General features: G+C 33.6%; 1 protein-coding gene across 1 annotated transcript in view; it reads left to right on the top strand.

Moving 5' to 3' along the window:
- Nucleotides 1–21,954, top strand: part of AGPS (alkylglycerone phosphate synthase) — a 158,962-nt gene that overhangs the window by 98,289 nt on the left and 38,719 nt on the right. Inside the window, exons 12-15 of the mRNA XM_033231031.1 lie at nt 9,297–9,348; nt 13,858–13,934; nt 15,746–15,858; nt 21,506–21,575. Of these exons, the coding sequence (XP_033086922.1) occupies nt 9,297–9,348; nt 13,858–13,934; nt 15,746–15,858; nt 21,506–21,575 (312 nt within the window). The remainder of the gene's footprint in view (nt 1–9,296; nt 9,349–13,857; nt 13,935–15,745; nt 15,859–21,505; nt 21,576–21,954) is intronic.

Genomic DNA, 21,954 nt, shown 5'->3' with positions numbered 1-21,954 from the left:
GATTATTAAGTAGAGGAGGATTGGAGATAAGTTTTTGGAGTAAATAGTATTTGTTATACTAAAGTAACATCTGAGCACTGAGTGGTGACATTCCAGTGTGTTCTGGTACTTGTTTTTAAAATCCTCCATCATTCAAAGGCAGAGGAAAGGGGTTTCAAGTTAAGATACCCCAGCTATTAAGAAGTAAAAGAACTTGCAGAGCCTTATGGTTTTGCTTATGAATTAATACACGGAAGAACAGGAAGCTAGGGTTTTTTTTTTTTTTTTTAATGACCAGAAGTTCACTAATTGAAAAATAAAACAAAGATGTTTCCATATATGTTTTCATTAATTTCAGATTGTTCTTAATGAACAGCTTTTAAAATTTCAAGTGTTTTCCCTTTGTATTATAATTTATCATTGTGTAATGATTTTGGATTACAGTCATTGGGTGAACATCCTAAGAATTTTTCAGAATGAATAAAAGGACAAGTTTTACTGATTTGTGTAAAGATGAAGGAAAATTCCATCCCCTGCTTGTCTTAAATACTTTTATTTTCCTTCTGTCTTTGTTGAGCTTCACTATTCCCCCCCACAAAAGTGTGTTTTTTTGTTTATTTTTTAAGATGGAGTCCCACTCTGTCACCCAGGCTGGAGTGCAATGGTGCGATCTCGGCACACTGAAACCTCTGACTCCTGGATTCAAGCAATTCTCTTGCCTCAGCCTCCTGAGTAGCTGGGATTACAGGTGACCACCACCATGCCCAGCAAATTTTTGTGTATTTTTAGTAGAGATGGGATTTTGCCATGTTGACCAGGCTGGTCTTGAACTCCTGACCTCAGGTGATCCGCCTGCCCCGGCCTCCCAAATTGCTGGGATTACAGTCATGAGCCACCGCACCCAGTCACAAAAAGCATTATTAAAGAATGGTAGTTTCATATCATTTCTTGTTCAAGTCTTGAATGACATAATTCTAATTCACCATTATTACCTCTAATTTTATGAAAAAAATATGAATGCCAAATTAGATTTTTCCTTTTTGAGACAGGGTCTCACTTTGTCGTTCAGGCTGGAGTCAGTGGCATGATGACAGCTCAACACAACCTCTCGATCTCCTGGACTCAGGTGATCCTACCACCTCAGCTTCCTGAATAGCTGGGACCATAGGCACATGCCATTATACCTGTCTAATTTTTTTTTTTTTTTAACTTTTATAGAGATGGGATCTCCCTGTGTTTCCCAAGCTGGTCTCAAACTCTTGGACTCAAGCGATCCTCCAGTTTAGACTTCCCAAAGTGTAGAGATTGCAGGCATGAGCCACCATGCCCAACCCCAAATTAGATTTTTAAAAAATTACAGAAGTTATAAAAGTAGGTTGGATTTGTATTTACTTTCAACAAAAGATCTCAGAGAGGTCATGTTAAGTCTGTATTGACCAACTCTGCCTCTTCAATAATATCTCCCCTCTATAGAGCACAGATTTAGTAGACTTATAAATCTTTTGATTAGAAGTATGCATATTTTATGTTTTCTTGATGCTCCATCTACTTTTCCACACTGCAAATACTTACATGTAAATCTATCTTAAATTTCATTAGTAAGAAGTGATGTAAAAATGTATCAAAATACTAACTTTATAATTTCATTACAATGGAAATGTTGATTTCCAACATAAATAGTTGGTTTAATCTGATACAGTTTTTATAACAATTCGATATGCCCCTGATAGAAAGTGACACAGAAGACCTACTTGTGCTATTGAAAAGCAAGTATGGAATTTTCCTTCATCCTTGCACAAATCAGTGAAACTTGTCCTTTTACTCATTTTAAACAATTCTTAGGAGGTTCACGCAATGACTATAATCTGAATTCACTACAAAACAGTATAGTGAGCCAGGCACGGTGGCTCACATCTGTAATCCCAGCACTTTGAGAGGCTGAGGCAGGCAGATCACTTGAGCCCAGGAGTTTGAGACCAGTCTGGGCAACATGGCGAAACCCCGTCTCCACAAAAAATACAAAACTTAGCTGGGCATGGTGGCATGTGCCTGTAGTCCTAGCTACTTGGGAGGCTGAGGTGAGAGGATCCATTTAGCCCAGGAGGTCTAGGCTGCTGTGAGTCGTGATCGTGCCACTGTACTTCAACCTGGGCAACAGAGCAAGACCCTGTCTCAAAAAACAACAAAAAAAACTGTATTAGCTATATATCTTGTAATAAAATAAAGATAATGATTGATAGTGCTACTATGTGGTTAAAAAAGCAGGTCATAAAGTTCCTTTCTAGTCTATAGCTATGACAATTTGGTTCTATGTACTTAGTAATTGACAATTTTTAGAGATATAAATATTATGGACTAGGAAGTTTGTCTTACTTGAAACTGATTTTAAAAGTCCAGATAGATAACATTTTATTCTCGAGCATTGCTCTTAAGAATAGAGCAATTGCTAAGAGTAATTACTGGGATTTGGACATCTAACAATTTTGGGGACTTACGTATTTTCCTTCCATTATAATGCACATATAGAGAGGCATTAATGTTTATCTTACCTGAAAATGGATAAAAGGTTTTATAATGGTTTAGGGAAAGTTATATATTAGTTTATAGAACATACAAGTCTCATATGTCAAGAGTGGTACAGTATTTGCTGCCTTCCTTTGTAATAGTGTTTTCAGGCAGAAAAATTGAAAAAAAATCAGGTTTTGGCACTAGTCATTGTTCAATTTGGGATTTGGAATTTCAGTTGATAGCAGGGGAATTAAGATCCATTAAAGTAGATGGTACATGGTTTATGATTGTGCCAAATTCTTGATTGAATAATGAGTTGGTTGCTTGTAATTCTTCACTGTCATTTTATAGCACTTCCATCTTTGCAATATTTTCAGATTCAAGTTGCTTCTGAAATGGGAAACTGTATTTTGGATGAGTATCTTTTGGGAAAGAACATACATGACTGTTCACAAATAGCAAAGTGGGCTATATGTATATTTTTATTACTATTCTTACTGAAGGAAATAAATTAAGCAACCTTATACTGGCAGCAGAAGGATTCTACTAAGGTCTCTCATCCGATCTTTGTCCATGTGAGGAGGTATCCTCTTTTAATACTTCACTGCCTCGTGAAAAGCTAGAAAGGAGGATTTAGTGGAAGATTAATGTGATTCTCATAAGTGGCAGTCCAGTATAATCTCCTACTTTATTCAGTAGATGGGTAAGTGATTTTTAAGACTTTCTCAGAAAATACATTTCCTACTGTAACCTCTCAAGAGGAGGGAAATAATGTTTTTTAATCAGCATATCAGTGTTAGATATAACGTTTTATTATTCTCTAAAAGAGATAAATAAAATTGTTAGTTTGGAAATAACAGTGTCTTTACAAGGTTAAAAGGAAAACTGAGTGTTAAAACAAGCTCAGAAGCAATTTCTGAAATTTGGGTTTTTTTGTTTGTTTTCAATAAAAACTTAGTAGTTGTGTCCTATGGTATTTTGAGAGAAGCATTTGTTCCAACAAGAGGAAAAACTGTATTTGGTATTGATTAGTACTCGTTCCTCTCAAAACTCTTCTCAGTAAAACCTAGTTTCTTCGAACTAGGTTTTTAGAATTATAGATGAAAAGGCAGCTTTTCTTCCCACTACCTTTTGACAGAGGGTAACTTTTCCTTCCTTCTATCACTTTTATTTTAAACAATTTTAAACTGATAAAGGTTTGGGGTTTTTTGTTTGTTTGTTTTAGTAATTTTAGATTAAATTTGGGAAGACATTTTATGAATTGTTCTTTTTTAAAATTAATTTATCTTGGAGGAGTTCAAATAAATTGGAAGGAGTCAGGGTTAGCACTTACCTTATAAAACACTTAAAACTTCTCTTTATTCAACAGTAATTCTTTGGAGTATTTATTACATAGAGAAACTGATATTATTTTAAATCATGTTTTTGTGTCATGCTTTTCTTTCTCTGAAGCAGAGAGAATAACCCTAGTCAAATGTTTGGTTAATTGGATCATTTACTGTTTGATCAAGCAAAATTAAGACAATTATGAGACATGTTCTCTACCAGAAGCTACTCAGAACAAGTTATTATACCTTTACTAAACTGAAAAACTATAAAGTTATAATTAGGAGACTGGCTTTTTGGTCTTTTCCTTAATATAAGTGGAGGATAATATTCACTCCCTATTATGTATTATTTTCTTCTTTAAAACCAAGCAACAATTGACTTGTCAAAATAAAAACTTCTTATTGTTTATCATACGGACTCCTAGCTGTAAGTCAGTATGTCATCTCTAAGATGACCAACCAGTAATAACTGTAGCCTTAAATAGTCTATCATTTCATCTGTGATACCAACTCTGACTTATTAGTTAGAAGAAGAATTTGTCTACATTTTAAGTTTTCATATCCAGAAATTCACATTACAGATTACCTTTTTTTACATAGCCTTTTTTGAACTTTTTTTTTTTTGAGACGAAGTCTCGCTCTGGTGCCCAGGCTGGAGTGCAGTGGCGCGATATCGGCTCACTGCAAGCTCTGCCTCCCGGGTTCACGCCATTCTCCTGCCCCAGCCTCCTGAGTAACTGGGACTACAGGCGCCCGCCACCATGCCTGGCTAATTTAGTTTTTGTATTTTTAGTAGAGACACGGTTTCACCTTGTTAGCCAGGATGGTCTTGAACTTCTGACCTTGTGATCCACCTTCCTCAGCCTCCCAAAGTGCTGGGATTTGAACTTTTAAATTAATCAATTTTGTTGTGTGCCTTTTATTTGAGGTAGTGTGCTCTTAGCTTGATAACCAACATAATGCAATGGATAGTATGCAGTTAGATATAGTTCCTGACTTCTAGTAATTACTGAGGATATTGCATATTATGATAATTTTTCGTGACCAAATTTTTGTATAGCACATGGAGTTTAGTATTGAAGCATTTGCTTCTGATGCAACATGAGATTGATAGACTGTTTCCAATGTAGTCTCTAGGCTCAAGAATTTGGGCTGTTCCAGAGTCTACACAGGATGTTGGATTGACCCTCTGAGGAAACAAATGTTTTCAATCAAGTATAATTCATTCCTTAGCCATGGAGCAGAGTTATACAGCTGCCATTCAGTGCTTATACTTTTATAGTTTATCCTTATGACATTACATTAGCAGAAACCCCTCAGACATGTGAAATATATGCTAATATTGAATTTATTTTGCTGGTAACTAGTCTTTTAAAAGGTGCCTTCTCAAATATGTCTCATCTGAATTGCAAGTTCTGATTTTTTCTGTGACAAGTAAGAGCTATGACTTAGTTTTAGAAAAACCAGTTTTGCAGAAATATTTTGATGTGTTTCTTAGAGGAATTTTTTTTTTTTTTTGGGATGGAGTCTCGCTCTGTTGCCCAGGCTGGAGTGCAGTGGCATGATCTTGGCTCACCGCAAGCTCCGCCTCCCGGGTTCATGCCATTCACTTGCCTCAGCCTCCCGAGTAGCTGGAACTACAGGTGCCTGCCACCATGCCTGGCTAATTTTTTGTATTTTTTAGTAGAGACGGGGTTTCACCGTGTTAGCCAGGATGGTCTCAATCTCCTGACCTCGTGATCCGCCTGCCTTGGCCTCCCAAAGTGCTGGGATTTACAGGCATGAGCCACCGCACCTGGCAGAGGAAATATTTTTAAATAAAATGATAGGATTGAGAAATATGTTGCTTTTTAAGTTAGTGCAGAGAGTACTAAGTAAGACTAATTAGAGTAGTTAGTTTTTACTTTTCAGATTATGCAATCAAGTAAATTCCTGGTTGTAGCATCCCTAAAGGGAAGAAATTGCCAGCAATTGACTAAGTCAGTCTTGTATCCATGTTGTGAGGTCATCGTGGTTATTTATTTCATTATTCAAGTAAAAAATTATATTGATATTTCTGTATTAGTCCATATCAGGTTTCATGTAGTTTCAGACTATTAAGTATAAAATATACTTAGTTACAAGTTTGATGATTTGAGAGAGTCCAGTAAGGGTACATTGATCATAGCAGGAAAGAAATCAATTATTTCATTAACTCAGTTTTAGTAAGCAATTTCTGTTTGAGTGTTCGTGAATACCCTGAGTTTACCATTAACTCATCATTAAAATTTGTAAAAATATTCCCTCTCAGGTTAGTTTTGATCACTTACCAGCAGGGGTCACTTTAACTCAAGGACCTCTTTTCCTCCTTTACAAAATCTGGAATACTCTCAGCCCGGCATTAGTGAATAACATGGGAGTGAATTTAGAGCTCAAATTCTCAGTACTTGTGCTGTCTCTAACTTTTAAAGGCAATCTTCTGAGGTTTTTTTAAACCTACCAAATTAGTTTTAAAGCAGTGGAAACAACCTAATCTTAACTGTACAAATAGTAACTCAGATTGAATGTTGTTTTTTAAGAATAGTAACATTATTTTGATCTTTTGATTATAGAACCTTCTATTTAATTAACTGTAGTGGTAACTTTTAATTATTTTGAATTATAAGAAACATATTCAGCTTTGTATATTTAGAATGATGTACAATGATTTACAAATATCATTTGCCAGGAGATCATAAACCAACCTAGATGCTATTTTTGAGTGCTTTACCTATATAAGCACTTAGTTATGACAATAACTGAAAAACTGACTTTTTAAAAGTCTGGTACTATTGAAGTATGAGACTTTAAAACTGTTGGTTTGAATTGGATAATTTCAAAAAAGTTCATGTTGAAAAACTAATATCTAAAATTTTTAAAAAACTTTCTTTAGCTTATTAGTTCTTTTTTGATAGTGTTTGTCTGTTACCATCTACTATGCCTCCTTGATACAAATAGGAATACTGGATAGCTGGCTTATGTGACTCAACTATGAAGTTAAAATCACACATAATATAATTGAATATTAGTTGCTATATGATAAAGCAGTTGCTCTAAAGCTTTCTTGCCATTTTTCCAGCTTTTTAATTTGAAAATTTTAAGCATGTAGAAAATTTGAAAGACTGGTACAGTGATTACCTGTCTATCCACTTCATATGTTCAACAGTAATTAACTTTTTGCTCTGTTTAACGTGTATGTGTATATGTTTTTTGGACCATTTGAAATTAAGTTCGCTCTTGTTGCTCAGGCTGGAATGCAATGGCGCTATTTCGGCTCACTGCAACCTCTGCCTCCCAGGTTCAAGTGATTCTCCTGCCTCAGCCTCCCAAGTAGCTGGGATTACAGTCATGAACCACCACGCACGGCTAATACTGTATTTTTAGTAGAGATGGGGTTTCACCATGTTGGTCAGGCTGGTCTCGAACTCCTGACTTCTGGTGATCCACCGCCTAAGCCTACCAAAATGCTGGGATTATCGGTGAGCCACCACACCCAGCCTGGGTTGTAGACTTTATGACACTTAACGTAAATGCTTCAGCACCATCTCCTAAAGACAGAAAAATAGTGTTCTTCTTTATAACTACAATACCATTATCATGTCTAAGAAAATCAGTAGGTTTTTTTTTTTTTTTTTTTTTTTTTTGAGACAGAGTCTCGCTCTGTCACCCAGCAGGCTGGAGTGCAGTGGTTCACTGCAACCTCTGCCTCCTGGGTTCAAGCAATTCCCCTGCCTCAGCCTCCCGAGTAGCTGGGACTACAGGTTTGTGCCACCACGTCTGACTAATTTTTTTTTTCTTTTTTTTTTTTTGGTAGAGATGGAGTTTCACCATGTTGGCCAGGCTGGTCTTGAACTCCTGACCTCGGGCAGTCTGCCTCCCTTGGCCTTCCAAAGTGTTGGGATTACGGGTGTGAGCCACCATGCCTGGCCAATCAGCAGTAATTTGTTAATGTTATCTAATACTCATTCTATAAGATTATTCCAGTTATCTCCAAGATATGTTTTATGGATAGTGTTTGCAAACCAAGATTTAATCAAGACCTGCATATTTTAATTGTTTTAAAGATTAAATACCCTTAGAAATTTACTATACTAAATGTAGTATACTTTCCTTTCCCTCCTTTTTCTTTTTGTTTTTGAGACAAGGTCTTGCAATCTTGGCTCGCTGCAAACTCTGCTTCCCAGGTTCAAGTGATTCTTGTGCTTCAACCTCCCAACTAACTGGGATTATAGGTGTATACCATCATGCCCAGTTAACTTTTGTATTTTTAGTAGAGACATGGTTTCGCCATGTTGGCCAGGCTGGTCTTGAACTCCTGTCCTAAAGTGATTTGCCCACCTTAGCCTCACAAAATGCTGGGATTGCAAGTGTGAGCCACTGTGCTCATCTCCTCCCATTTTCTGATATATGTGTACTTACATGAATTGTTTTCATTAATAATATTTGCCATTGATAAAGGTGGAGTAGAGTGTGGTTGATAGGAGATGGAATTTACAAGTTGGTAGGAACTTAAAATGTTTTTGTTATGAATGACAGAGTGGCTATTACTCTCTCATATTTTACTTATGTGCTTAAGCCAAAATATATAAATATGTATGTTATATGTATATTCTACTTATGAAGAAAAGAAATCTAGTCTGATTAGGCTTTGTGTATTTTATTAGAAGTCAGTGTGGCCATTTTATTAAAAACATTTCAGATTTGTAAATGTGAAGAAAACTGATTTTTCCTTTAGTATTTTTGGAAACTGGTAACATTTTTAGAAGTATCAAGCCAACTACAAAGATACCCTTATGCCAAGATTTGAAATTACTCAGGTTTTACATTTAACATTTTTAAACTATTATATATTTAATAAGACTACAAAATAGAAAATAAGATAGTTTTAATGTAATTTTTGTTTGGAATATGACTTTAAAACTGTGTGTATGTGTGCATGCACACATGTGTGCATGTGTGTGTGTTTTAAGTGATTTTTGGAGGCTGTATGGTTTACTGAAATAGTGCTCATCTAAAAGTCACAATGTCTTCATCTTCTACCTTTACTGTGGATAAGATACAGTATAGTTCATAAGATGGCATAATACTTGAGGCACTGGATTTTAGTTTTAGAAACATCTTTGTTCTAAAATAATCCACTTTGGGGTCTGGTATTTCTTTTAGGATATTCTCCTATGTCTTTGCCAGATATTAGGCAGCTTTTTCTGCTGATAAATTTAAAATCTGGTAACTTATGTTTGTATTTATCTATATCTGCAGATTTCTTCTCTCCAAATATTTTATAGAAGTCATTGATATTTGTCTTCATAAAAATATATGAAAAGTTAACTTTTTTTCCTCTGTAAATCCTTAGGAACTAAACTCTTGATCTCTTAAATATAGAAAGATAATATTCATATTCTACCTGTCTAGCTTTTTGCTGTATTAAATTTGTATCACCTTTTTTTTTTCTTTTTAAAACAGAGATGTGCTCCGGCATCTATTCGCCTCATGGACAACAAGCAGTTTCAGTTTGGTAAGTAAGGAGTGATAATTTTAAAATGTCATTTAGCAACAGAAATTTATGAAATATCAGTAGAAAGAGTATGGAGTGCAGAGGTAGAAAGAACGTCAGTCTTGCCTTTCAGGAAGGTGTCAGTCTAATGAAGATAGACAATTACATAAATGAGTGAGGGCAGCAGTGTTGGAGGTCCTGTGAAAGAAGACTGCACTGGATACCATGGGCTGCAAATGAAGGAATTGATTCTTCTTGATTTTGCTTGAGGTTAGAGTCAGAAAAGGCTTTTATAAGAGAGATGCTTGAGCTAAATCTTCAAAGGTGAATACAAAGGTGAATACAAAGGTGCCTAGATGTCTCTTCTTCTCTACCAGACTTCTTCACTTAGCAGCAAAAATGTGAAGGTGTGAAATTCAATAATGTGTGTTAACGACTTCAAATCGTTCTGTGTGGTTCAAATAGAGGGTAGGGTTAGGGTTGTTATATGAGATAAAGTTGGATAGGTGGACTAGGGCTTTGCAGGATAGATTTGGATTTTGTCTTGTCAGCAGTGGGATTTCTTTGAAGAATAAAATCAATCAACTTTACGTCTTAGCTCATTCTGGCAGCACTGTACAGGATAGATTAGAAGGGTACATGCATGGAGGAGAGACATTAGGAGATGAAACAGTTCAAGAAGCAAAGTTTGAGGACTTTGAGCATGGCAGCAGCAATGGAGATAGAGAACAGATGATAGATTTTCAGAAAATCAGTTTGCTAACTGGATGTGGAAGGCTAAATAAAAGGAGGAGTTGAAAACAACACCTAGACTGATTGGACTGATTGGGTAGATTAAATAACATAGAAGAATGGGTGGTGGTCTTGAGAAAAAGATATTATAATGGGTTGTAGTTATATTGTGAAATTTACTTTGGGATTTAAGTTTATAGAATTTAAATATCCTCAAAACAATTCCTAAAATCATGGGAGTGATCGCTTAGTAGTAAATACTAAAGGCAAAGATAGGCAGGCTTTTGTCATGTCTAAAAGTAAGCTGAGATTTTAATTTGGGGAAGCATGGTTATAGTTATATAGAAACTTAACTAAAGTCAGGTTCATAACATACCAAGAATTTTAAAATTACATTCTTCTAAGTTAGTCATAATTGTTTATTTCTTTAAGTAAATTACTTTCAAAATACTATACTACTGACAAAAGTTTAAGATAAATATGTTCTATAAGTAATGAAATACTTAAATCAAGTGAAAAACCACTTGTGTGTTTTGGCCTGCATTTAGAGATCTTAAAGAGAGCCGTGCATCTAATTAATAAGACTATGTTATTCATTTATATGTTATTGTTGTTATAAACAATATTAGACATAGGCACCTTTGTAAAATTAGTTATGATTTGGCCATACTTATTTATAATTGAAATCCATAACGATTTAAAGTGAAGGTTTAAAGAAAGTCTCCCTGTCATCCCTCTTCCATGTTCTCATTACTATACCTGAAAACATACTTACTTGCTCCCCTCTAGCTTGCTGCCATCTGTGGTATTATAGGTTCTACCTTCTCTAGTCGTCACTGTGTCTCCCCTCCCTCTGCCCTTTACTTAGCCACCAAAGTGATCCTTTTGAAATACAGATCTGATCATGCTTTTTGGCTGTCTGTATAACCTTTTTTACTTTTCAGTTTTAAATGAAGCCTTTACATTAATATATCTTCCCATGGCTTCATGATCAAGCAACAGAGGAAATAATGCTTAGCACAGCAAAGGGTGTCCAGACCCTGCACTAACCATATGGCTGATTGGTTGGTGTTTATACCACATTGGTTGTTAACAAAGCACACGCCATATTATTAGTTGTGAATATTTTTAATATGGTATCTACCTCAGGTACAACTCTTAATATATTATATTGACATCTAATTTTAGTATATTGAAATGATATATATCATTGAGTATAATGAAATAATCCAAAGATGTCCTCTGTAAACTAAAGTTTCTCAAATTTAGGGTATGTTTCTTAGTCATTTTTCTATCACCTGCACTTATCACATAATAGGCATTTATATGTTGATTCAATTAGTCATCAAACTGGCAAGGGGGTGAACAAATCCTAAATAGCATAGTGCTGATCACATTGTCAATAGCACACTTGATAAAATTCTCTTCATGACTGTTCGTCAGAGTGGTATCCCCACTTTACAAATGACTCAAAGGCTCATTACTTTGACCACAGTCCACAAGTCATATGTGGTGGAGCTGGGGATGAACCCAGATTTGTCTGACTACAAAGCCCAAGAGTTTTTGCACTGTCTTTAACCCCTGCTTTAAAGTATAGATAATTAATAAATCCATTTAAATGACTTGATTAACATTGAAACAACAGAAAATTCACAAATCAAACCGTCCAGCTAGTAAATTTGGATATTAGTTTAATATTTTAAAAAACCACAATAGCGACTGGGCGTGGTGGCTCACACCTGTAATCCCAGCACTTTGGGATGCCAAGGCAGGCGGATCACCCGAAGTCAGGAGTTTGAGACTAACCTGGCCAACATGGTAAAACCCTGTCTCTACTAAAAAAAAAAAAAATACAAAAATTAGCTGGGCGTGGTGGCAGGCGCCTGTAGTCCCAGCTACTCGGGAGGCTGAGGCAGGAGAATTGCTTCAACTGGGGAGGCAGAGGTTGCTGTGAGCTGAGATCACCCCACTACTCTCCAGCCTGGGCGACAGAGTGAGACTCTGTCTCAAAAAAAAAAAAAAAAAAAAGGAAAAGAAAAAACCTACAATAGCTAAAATATATTTAAAATGTAATTATATTGATAGGCAACATATTTAAGAAAAAGTAAAAGATAATATTTTCTAGTTGATACTAATGCTTAATATCCACTTAATACCCACTTAAAAGTCAGTATCACTTTTACAATAATTTATTCTTCAAAGCTATCATGTCACCTTAGTATCAGAGATGTATGTGAGTAATTCTACTAGCGTTAATGGAAATTGTGCATATAAATCTCAACGAGTTAAGGTGAACATTTACCCTTAAGGATTATTTCATATCAGAGTAGTATCATATGGAGTTCTCATGCATTATATAAAGATAAATGAATCTTTTGTATAAAGGCTTTTGTATAAAGAATAGATAATTTCAACTTCTGCCAAGAACACAACATGCACATTCAGTATAAAAATGTTTATATATTTATTTCTAATTGTTAATATAGGATGAGTTCCATTTGGGACCAGAAATGAATGTTTTGATGATACATTATTTCTATCTTTATAGATATTAGAAATTGTCTCTTAAAATGCTAGTTATACTAGGAAGCATCTCTGATAGTTTAAAATAAAAGAAAAAAATCCCCAAACATATCTCTTACTTGTGATCAAGGAGCTCAAAAAGATTGCTAGGTTGATCTCTATCTAACCTGCAGTTCAGTTTGTTTGTTTGTTGCTTTGTTTTAATGCCCCAGGTATAGCATAGATATCTAACTCTTAGCCTCTGGTTAAGACTTCTATTACTTGGTCTTTTATGTAACACAGTTTCCTATTATAATCAGCAAAAATGTAGTAATAAGTAGTATTACAGATTGAGATTCTTATAAAAAATGGATAGAAAAAAACTACCAGTGATAGTTTTATAAACAGCTAGTTTACTGTTTCTAAACTAAACAAAAGAAGGGCCTACACTTTAAAAACAAACAAAATCCCCAAACCTTAAAGTCTTTTTTAAAAAAATAAACTTTTTATTTGGAGATAATTTTGATTTACTTAAGATTGAAATTCTTTATAAAAATTCTGTATAAATGGTATGACACCTTTTTCTGAACTGGGCTGCTAACACTGAAGCCAGATGCATGACTCTTAAATGTAACAGTCATAGGAGTTGAGTCGTCGTTTCTTTCTGAAAACAGTGAGAAAACAGTCAAAGGTTTTCACTCAATTAAGCTTAATCTGCAGGCAAAGATGTTAATTTAACAGATTTTGAGACTCCATTTATGTTATTTTGGCAATTTTAACTCTCCGGGTGTGATTAAGGAAGCAATTGCTAGTTTTATGCCACGAATTCTGGCTGAATTAAGAATTAAGAAACAACCTTAAACTTGTTGTTAACTCCATATTTGGTTATAGTTCTGAATAGTTTCTATATAATTAAAAAAAAAAAGTAAAACCAGCCACCATGGGTGTTCTTAATGAAATAAAAATTAATGAAGTAATTTTATTATGTGTAAACCATACTATTGAAAGATACCTAAACTATGTGTAGTATTAATTACATATAGTAATTTGACTTGAAAAATCAAATTTATAATGTGATTTGTAAATAAAAAGTTGTGACATTTGAAAGAAGATAAAAGTATCAAACATTAATATAACTATATATCTTAATATAAATATGTAAATAACATGGGAAGATTTTAAAAATTAAAGTCATGAAAACTTTTACTTTCTTTTAGGATACTAACTTGGAGTAGCTTCTTGATCTTCTGAAAAACACAGAATAACCTATTTATATAAACTTTTTTCTCTTCTTAGGTCATGCTCTTAAACCTCAGGTTTCCTCTATTTTTACATCATTTTTGGACGGATTAAAAAAGTTTTATATTACAAAGGTAAGAATTTTTATAAAATGCTAAAATTTTAAATGCTTAAGATATCTGTTTTCTGCTTTCTTCCCACATGCACCTATTATAAGAGTGTTTTTCCATGTTGCTATGTACATTTCAGAAGTATAATTTTTCATGTTGGAATAAATATTAAGTAAATCAATTAGGCAATCAGTTTCAGAAAATTTTAATTATTTTCCAGTTTTGAAGCTTCTAAAAATAACACTGCATTTGACCAGTTTTATTTTCATAACATTTTCTATAGTTTGAATTTTTTTCCTTTATGGAAGATATCCATAAAGTGAAATAAGAGTGTGGATTTTTTTTAACCTATGATTGTTAGCACCTTCTTTTCCTTTCATCCTTGTTATTCCATGTGGGATTCTTTTTGTTACATTTTAAATTTACCAGGGGGAAACAGTACTTTCTTCTAGTTCATGTTTTTTGAAGCTCCAATGGGACTGAACTTTAACACTTTCTTTTATTTTCTAGATCTAATTTGTGTGTGAATTCGTTGGATATGTTTATTTTTGCCAGGTGGTGGTGGGGTAGCAGCTTCATGTTTTTTTCTTGGTGCTTTGATGTGTCCTTTTGAGATTGGAATTATTAGATGCCCTTTGTCATAAATGTTGTAAATCATTTTTTTTTCCAGGCAGGCATCTCCTTTTTTAATCGGGATTTTTATTTTTTGGTGTTCAGATTTTTATCTCTTTTCCTGTGATTATTTAATATAGTCTAAGCTTAGAAAAGCCTTCCTTCCTCCAGAAATATGATCAGGGCCATTTTCTTCACTCTCTCTCTTATAATAAATGAGAATTTTAAAAAAAAAATTGTCTTTCTTACTATTTGTATTTATTTCAATTTTATTATGTGAAAAAGATCTAAATTAATCTTCCCCTCCTGCTCCTCCAATTGTTAACCAGTTGTGGCAGCACCATTAATTAATCTGTGCTTCTCATACATTGATTTGCTATGCCTCATATCTTATATGCTTATCTAAGAAATAGACACCATTTTAGTGCATCTCAGTCTCTTTTAATGAGCTTTTTGTTCTTAAAAAATTAAATAGATTTCATTGTTGTAGGTCTGTTTTTCCCTCTTGCTATTCAGAATTTTCCTTGTTACCACCATCACCTATTTATTATTCTAGAAAAATTTTAGAAACTTTTCATCATTTTAGGAAGTTCATTGTGTTTTTTTTTTATTAGAATTGGAAGAAACTAGTACATTAATTTGGAGAAATATTGAGTGATTTATAATACTTAGTTTATGCATTTAGGAGCATATGTCTTACTCGTCTTTTTTTGGATATGTTTTAGATATGTTTCCTAATATATTTCTTTTTAAGATTGTTAGATACTATTTTAGTTTTATGCATAAGATTGCCTTTGAAAACTTTATTTAATAAGAAGTCATTGTTAGTATGTAGGGATGTGGTTGGTTTTTGCTTCCCACCCAATATATCCAGCTACTTTATTCTATCATTCTGCAGTTTTTTATTTGATTCTTTATCATAGTTATTATTTCAACAAGTTATTTGTTGTATTTACATAAGCAATATGTCACTATGATTAACACTATGGCATACTTTGAAATAAAGTGTTTTTTCTGTGCTGAATAGTTTTGCTACATTGTAATCACCTGAATAGGTTTATTAAACGTTCTTAGTGATTGACATGTAAAGTTCCAAAGCTCAGTTTTTAAGAAATCCATGTATTTGAATAGCCCATATCAGAAGGAAATGAGCAAAGTGTATTTTGATTTATTATTTTGTGGGATAAGACTTATCTGTAATAATAATAATTTTTTTTTTGTAGTTTAAAGGATTTGACCCAAATCAGCTAAGTGTAGCCACATTGCTGTTTGAGGGGGACCGTGAGAAGGTTCTTCAACATGAAAAACAAGTGTATGATATTGCTGCAAAATTTGGGTATGGCTTCAAGTTCATAATGCCAAGAGAAAGAAAGTTAAAAGCTAAGATTCTAATATCACCCAGCAGTTATTAAAAGTACTAGGCATTAATGTCTCCAAGCAGACTGCATGTCTCAAAGCAGTTAATTTCAGTTTGGTATTAAATTTGTGGTAATTTATGATAGCAAATTTAAAATATTGTTTTGGTTTACTTCCAAAATTTTTAGGAAGTTACATTGATATGTTGCTCTTGTCTAATTATATATATATTATTATTTAAACATTGTATTTTTCCTAGATTTTTACATTAATGTCAATTTCGTGATATTTGTTCTACTAGAGTAAAATAGAAAATTCATTGTCCTCTTACTCTGTGGTGATAATACTGTATGTATAAAGCATGTTACTAGTGTGTTTTTAAAAGAAAATTATGTTTAATCGAAGGTATTTGATAAATTATCTATACTCCACCCCCTGTCACTTACTGTTTTGTGTTGGTATAAAGAAACAGAAAACATTTCACATCTATAATCAACTGAATAATGGTAGCGTGGTTTCTGTCTTCTTGATGGATTGTAAGACTGATCGATGAGAACTATAGTGAAAATGCCATTTATCAGGACTACATTTTTTCCTTTCCTTTTAAAGTACATAAACTAACAATTTCTAGACACTAATCTTTCCTTATTTTATTTTAGGGATTAAAATATATCATATCCATTATGCTTAATATGAGTTCTTTGTAAAATTTATTTTCATTTCTTTTTTGTTGTTTTTTAAGAAAACAAATGAACACTTAATTCGGAGCCATGTGTTTTAGAATGCCCCACTTTTATGTATTTTTTTCATATGTAAGCCCTTTATTTCTAGGGTTGTCTGAATTTAGTGTTAACGTGCAGTATTCTTAAAGGGGAAAAGAGTCTAATCTTAGACTTAAATTTTAGTTTACTTTTGTACTATTTTTAAGTATTGAAAATGTCTCACTTTTATTTTTACCCTATTCTGAAATTGGCAAATGGAATTTTAATTTTTTCAGTAAAAGAGAAAGTTTATTCATCTTTCATATTTTCTCAATAACTGTTTTGGGAATTGCTGATAATTTAACTAAATCACTTAAAAATAATTATGTTACAAAAATCCAAGTAATGACCAGAAGACTTGAATTTCAGGTCATCTTACTTTTGTTGGAATTTTTGAAATGTACATGTTTTCCTTCCCAGAAGGAATTTATCCCTATGTATATACTTAGTTTCTAAGTTATAGGGAGTATGTATGTAATTTGATTAAAAGACTGTTTTCTTAAAACATATGATATTAGTAAGAAGCAAGGAGATTTAAAACCTACTCTAGCCTTAAATATTAGAGACTGAAACTTTAAAAAATTGTTCATTGTATATTTAAATATTTACTTGGATTTCATAATTTCTCAGAAGGACTTGTAGGAAAATGGAAGGGTGCATTTTGCTTTATCATTTGAATAACTGTATATAGGGTTAAATTTGCTTAGTTTCACCTCAGTCCTCTCCCCGCTCACACACACCTCCACATCTGTACACGAACCCACACACAGAGGAATTTCAGTTTTTAGGATCTATCTTTATCATTTCAATTAAGTATGACTAGTAAGTCATCACTAGTTAGTAATGTGTCACATTTCCTGTTAGAATGGGGTAGGATGATGACATAATGCTTGTTTGTTGTGCCTCATAATTTTTATAGGGCATGACCTGTCTTGTGCATCACTGTTGATGTCTAGTTATTACTAAATACTTGATTTAGTAATTGTTGAATGAATGAATGTAAGTGAATGCTATATTTTCCTGATATCTTTTATTCTACTTTGTTTATGCCTAATTACTGTGCCACCTGTAAAACAGTGTTTTTTCATCTTTAGGTATTTGTCAAAACATTTTGTCAGGTTTTTTGTTTGTTTGTTTGTTTTTGTGTTTTTTGAGACAGAGTCTTGCTCTGTCACCCTGGCTGGAGTGCAGTGGTGTGATCTCAGCTCACTGCAACCTCTCTGCCTCCCGGATTCAGGTGATTCTCCTGCCTCAGCCTCTTGAGTAGCTGGGATTACAGGCTCATGCCACCACGCCTGGCTAACTTTTGTATTTTCAGTAGAGATGGGGTTTCACCATATTGGTCAGGCTGGTCTCGAACTCCTGACCTTGTGGTCCACCCGTCTCGGCCTCCCAAAGTATTGGGATTATAGGCATTCATTTTGTCAGTTTTGATTTGAGCCATCAACTGACATGAATGTCAGTAATGCCAGTTTTGTTTTCTTATATGTCACTATCCATTTACCAATTAAAAATATAGGTGAATCTTCTTTAAGATATGGCATCCAGCTGCCTTCAGATACTGATACTTAGGCCCAAGCCCTATTGCTGTACTTCCAGCAGTTTTGCTTACTCAAACAAAACTCGTATCAAATTTGTCCATTAAAAATAGATTGTAATAAATGAGATTCAATTTAAAGCAAGGGTAAAGAGTTAAAGACTGGCTCCATTTGAGGTCTCATTTTTTTTTTTTTGCTGTTATTTGTTCCTTCTTAGTTATAATTTATTTCTTAATGTGCTTTCATCCTGGCTCCCTTAGAGCTATTTCAGTTTTTTTGTTTGTTTTGTTTTTGAGACAGTGTCTTGCTCTTTCTCTCAGGTTGGAGTGCAGTGACCTGATCATGGCTCACAGATGGGGTTTTGCCATGTTGCCCAGGTTGGCCTCAGACTCCTGGGCTCAAGTGATCTTCCCACCCTGTCCTCCCAAAATGCTGGGATTACAGGCATGAGCCACTATACCGGGCTTATTTTAAGTCTTTAATACTTGGAAATATCCTCTTTTGGTTTTCTATCAGAAGTTCTAGTATCCCACCAGTTTTCTGTAGGGACTAATTTTTTGTTGTAATCACTGAAGATTCAAGGATATTTTACTTAGGTAAAATGCTACTCTTCCCACCCTCAATCCTCAATCATCTCTCCTGTGTAACAAGACAAAGGAAAGCACCACCAAGTTTTTTTCTGCTACAGTTTTCATGTGCTTGTTTAGCTCATGTATTTTATTTTGAATTGGGGCATTATTCATCTATCCCTTATTTTTTTGTTTATGAAACTCTCTACTGCCTCATTAGCTTTACATTGATTTTTATGAAGTACTCCCAACAATTTAGAGCATTTTTATGTGTTGTCTTAGCCATTTTTTCTCTTTGCTTGCCTTTCACTCCCACCCCAACACAGTAATACCTTTGAACACATATGACCCAACAGAACATAGTAGCCACGTAATGAATAATCATACTTTGATTGTTTATCCATGTTTGTTAGTAATGTATTTTAACTTCTCCAAGAGCGGAGCAGAATAAACATTACCTGTCAGCACTCATGACAGGTGTTTTGACATTTCCCATAGAACTTAAGGTAATATGTTATCGTTATTTTTAAAGCATGCTTAAGTTGTTTAATGTAATTCAACATGAGAGTGATTAGGTTCACCAGATGGCCCTTTTATATAAAAAGATTGTCTCTCATTCCTCTTTCATTAGTCTTTCCAGTCCTTCCTCATGAGACAGCTTTAAATTTGTTTAAAAACCTTGAATTGATGTTTGAAATTTGTGGAGACAGCAGGAAGTAGGGGATGGATGTTGCTACTTTTAATATAAAGCAGTTTGAATCTACATGCAGTCATTTTGGAGTGATTACAAAAGTACAATTTAGAAGCATTTAATTTTTAAGCCCTACTATTCTTATATGTTGTATTTTAAGGTAATTCTGGCTAGAATATTGACAATTCTGAAAGCTAAAAAGAGAAAAGTTTCAAAAAGTTCAATCCTAAGTCTGTGATTTCCTTGTAAAGCCCAGACTGACTGTGCTTCTTTGAGCTTATGAATTTAGAAAGGACATCCACTTTCTTCCTGCTTTAAGTGAGAAAATGCATGTTTCTCTGTGGTTTGTCTCCCTGGATCCTAATGTGAACAGATCTGTTTCCTCCCTGCTGCCAGAAATTAGAAATATTAAAAGAGGGTCTAAAGAAAGATGACTTGGGACTGAAAAGTAGGACTTTTTGTCTCATCTTGATATAACAGAGGCAAGCCTACTAAATGTTTATACCTGTTACTTCTCATCAAGTACATACTTGGCATTCTCTTTTCTCAAATATTCCCAACACAGGTGTCTTACACCCTTTCCTACTCCTTTTTCTCTTTTCCTTTCCTTCCACCACTAGGTTCAGGATGGATGGACTGTTTCTGTTTCCTAGACCTGTGGTGGTTTTTCTGTCTTGGACTCAGAGTCTGACTCTATTTTATATCTACTTGAGCTATGGCCTAAGCTATTTTCCTTTAAGCACTTGCCACAGCAGTTTTCTGACTTGTTTTCCTTTTGTTTTGAAACTTTATTTGGCTTTCTACCTCCAACCTCACATCCAGCTCAGAATTGTGTTCTTTCTCTTCTTCTCACTTTCAGCTGCTTGACCGAAGTTTTATCTTCTTTGCTCATTAACATTCTAATACAAACAGTCCCCTTCATTTTTTTTTATTATACCCCATTCTCAAGTAGTTCTAGACTACAGCTGCTTATATCAAATCTTTGCCACTTCTTTTGGATAACACCATCTACCTATAATGGCAAGTCAGGAAATTTTGATTTAGCCCACTTAGCCTGAAATTATCTTACAGTATTTGTACAGAACAAGAGTACATCTACATTGTAGTAATTACTTACTACCAAATTCAACACAACTTCAGAAGAAGAAAATATTTAATTATAAGGTGTTAATTGAGGCCATAAGATAAACAGTTTTTCCTTTAGTTGACCAAAATTAAAATTTTAATTTCTGTATGATAATGGAAAAAGCATAATTAAAAACTATTTACTAACGGTAGTAGAAAAACAGTATTCATTCATTGTCTTTTAAAATAAGAATAACTTTTACAAACAAGAGTACTTGGACTAAATTATGTGTTATATGGGATTAATTCTAACTAGATCATCAAATACAATTTCTATGGATGAAATTTTCAAATTGAAAGAAATAGTTTATATGTTCATAGTAATAAGAACTTACCTGTGTTGGTCTTATATTTGTTTATACATTACTTTATAAAATATTTCTATGTAAATATGTTTTGTCTCTCATTTAAATCATAAATTTCATAAAATAAACACCACATCTAACATTCCAAATACTATGTGTTCATGTATTCTGTAAGTTTCTCAGTATTGGGGAGTTCTAGTCAGTCATCACATTTCTTCAAATATGAGTAAGACAATAATAACATATGAATATATGAGTAAGAATATGATGAATAAAATAAGATTACTTGTGTGAAGATTATTTTAGCTTGTTTGTTTCTCATAGTTAATTCTTTCTGTGCTCTTTTGTGAATATGGGTAGACGTAGTTGAGTTTATGAGTCAATTTTATTTGGTGAATAAAAGTTTGAAATTAAGATGAAACAAATATTAAAAGTGTTTTCAGATTTTTGTTATTCAAACTTATTCTCTTGGCAGCTTTTTGATACATTTATGATAAATGAGATTAAGATAAAAATGAAATGCAGTGTAATATATGTTAATCTGTTAAGCAGTTGTCTTGAGGTATCATATCCGTTTGGTTAGTTTTATATATTTTTAATAGTTGATTTGAAATTAACAGTTTATTCTTTAATTACAGTGGGTTGGCAGCTGGAGAAGATAATGGACAGAGAGGTTATTTGCTGACCTATGTCATTGCATACATTCGAGTAAGTTATATCATATTTCCCTTGCCAGTTAATTTATGTTGCAAACAATACTTTTTCTTACTTTGAGTGAATGCAATTGTCTTCCCTATTTTAAAAAATTTTAAGCTACTGTAATTTAGCATATCATTCTATATGAACCTTGTTTTAGCTACAAATCTTCAGAAGCCCATTTAAACCTTCTCCATATGTTCTTGAAGAAGTTAAAGATGATTTAATGTCTTTCTGCTCTTTAAAAGAATGGAGCCTTTCTCTGTTTAAAAGTTGAGCATACCATTCATAACATTATTTGGTTAAAATCAAGCTGTTTTACTTAGGAACATTCTTCACTTAATAATCTGTTTTAATGATGTGTAAATCTTTAACTTTTAAAATTTTGATA

The sequence above is a fragment of the Trachypithecus francoisi genome, unplaced genomic scaffold, assembly GCF_009764315.1.
Source record: "Trachypithecus francoisi isolate TF-2019V2 unplaced genomic scaffold, Tfra_2.0 Lachesis_group13, whole genome shotgun sequence".
NCBI lineage: Eukaryota > Metazoa > Chordata > Mammalia > Primates > Cercopithecidae > Trachypithecus > Trachypithecus francoisi.
This window is presented reverse-complemented; position numbering and strand designations above follow the sequence as displayed.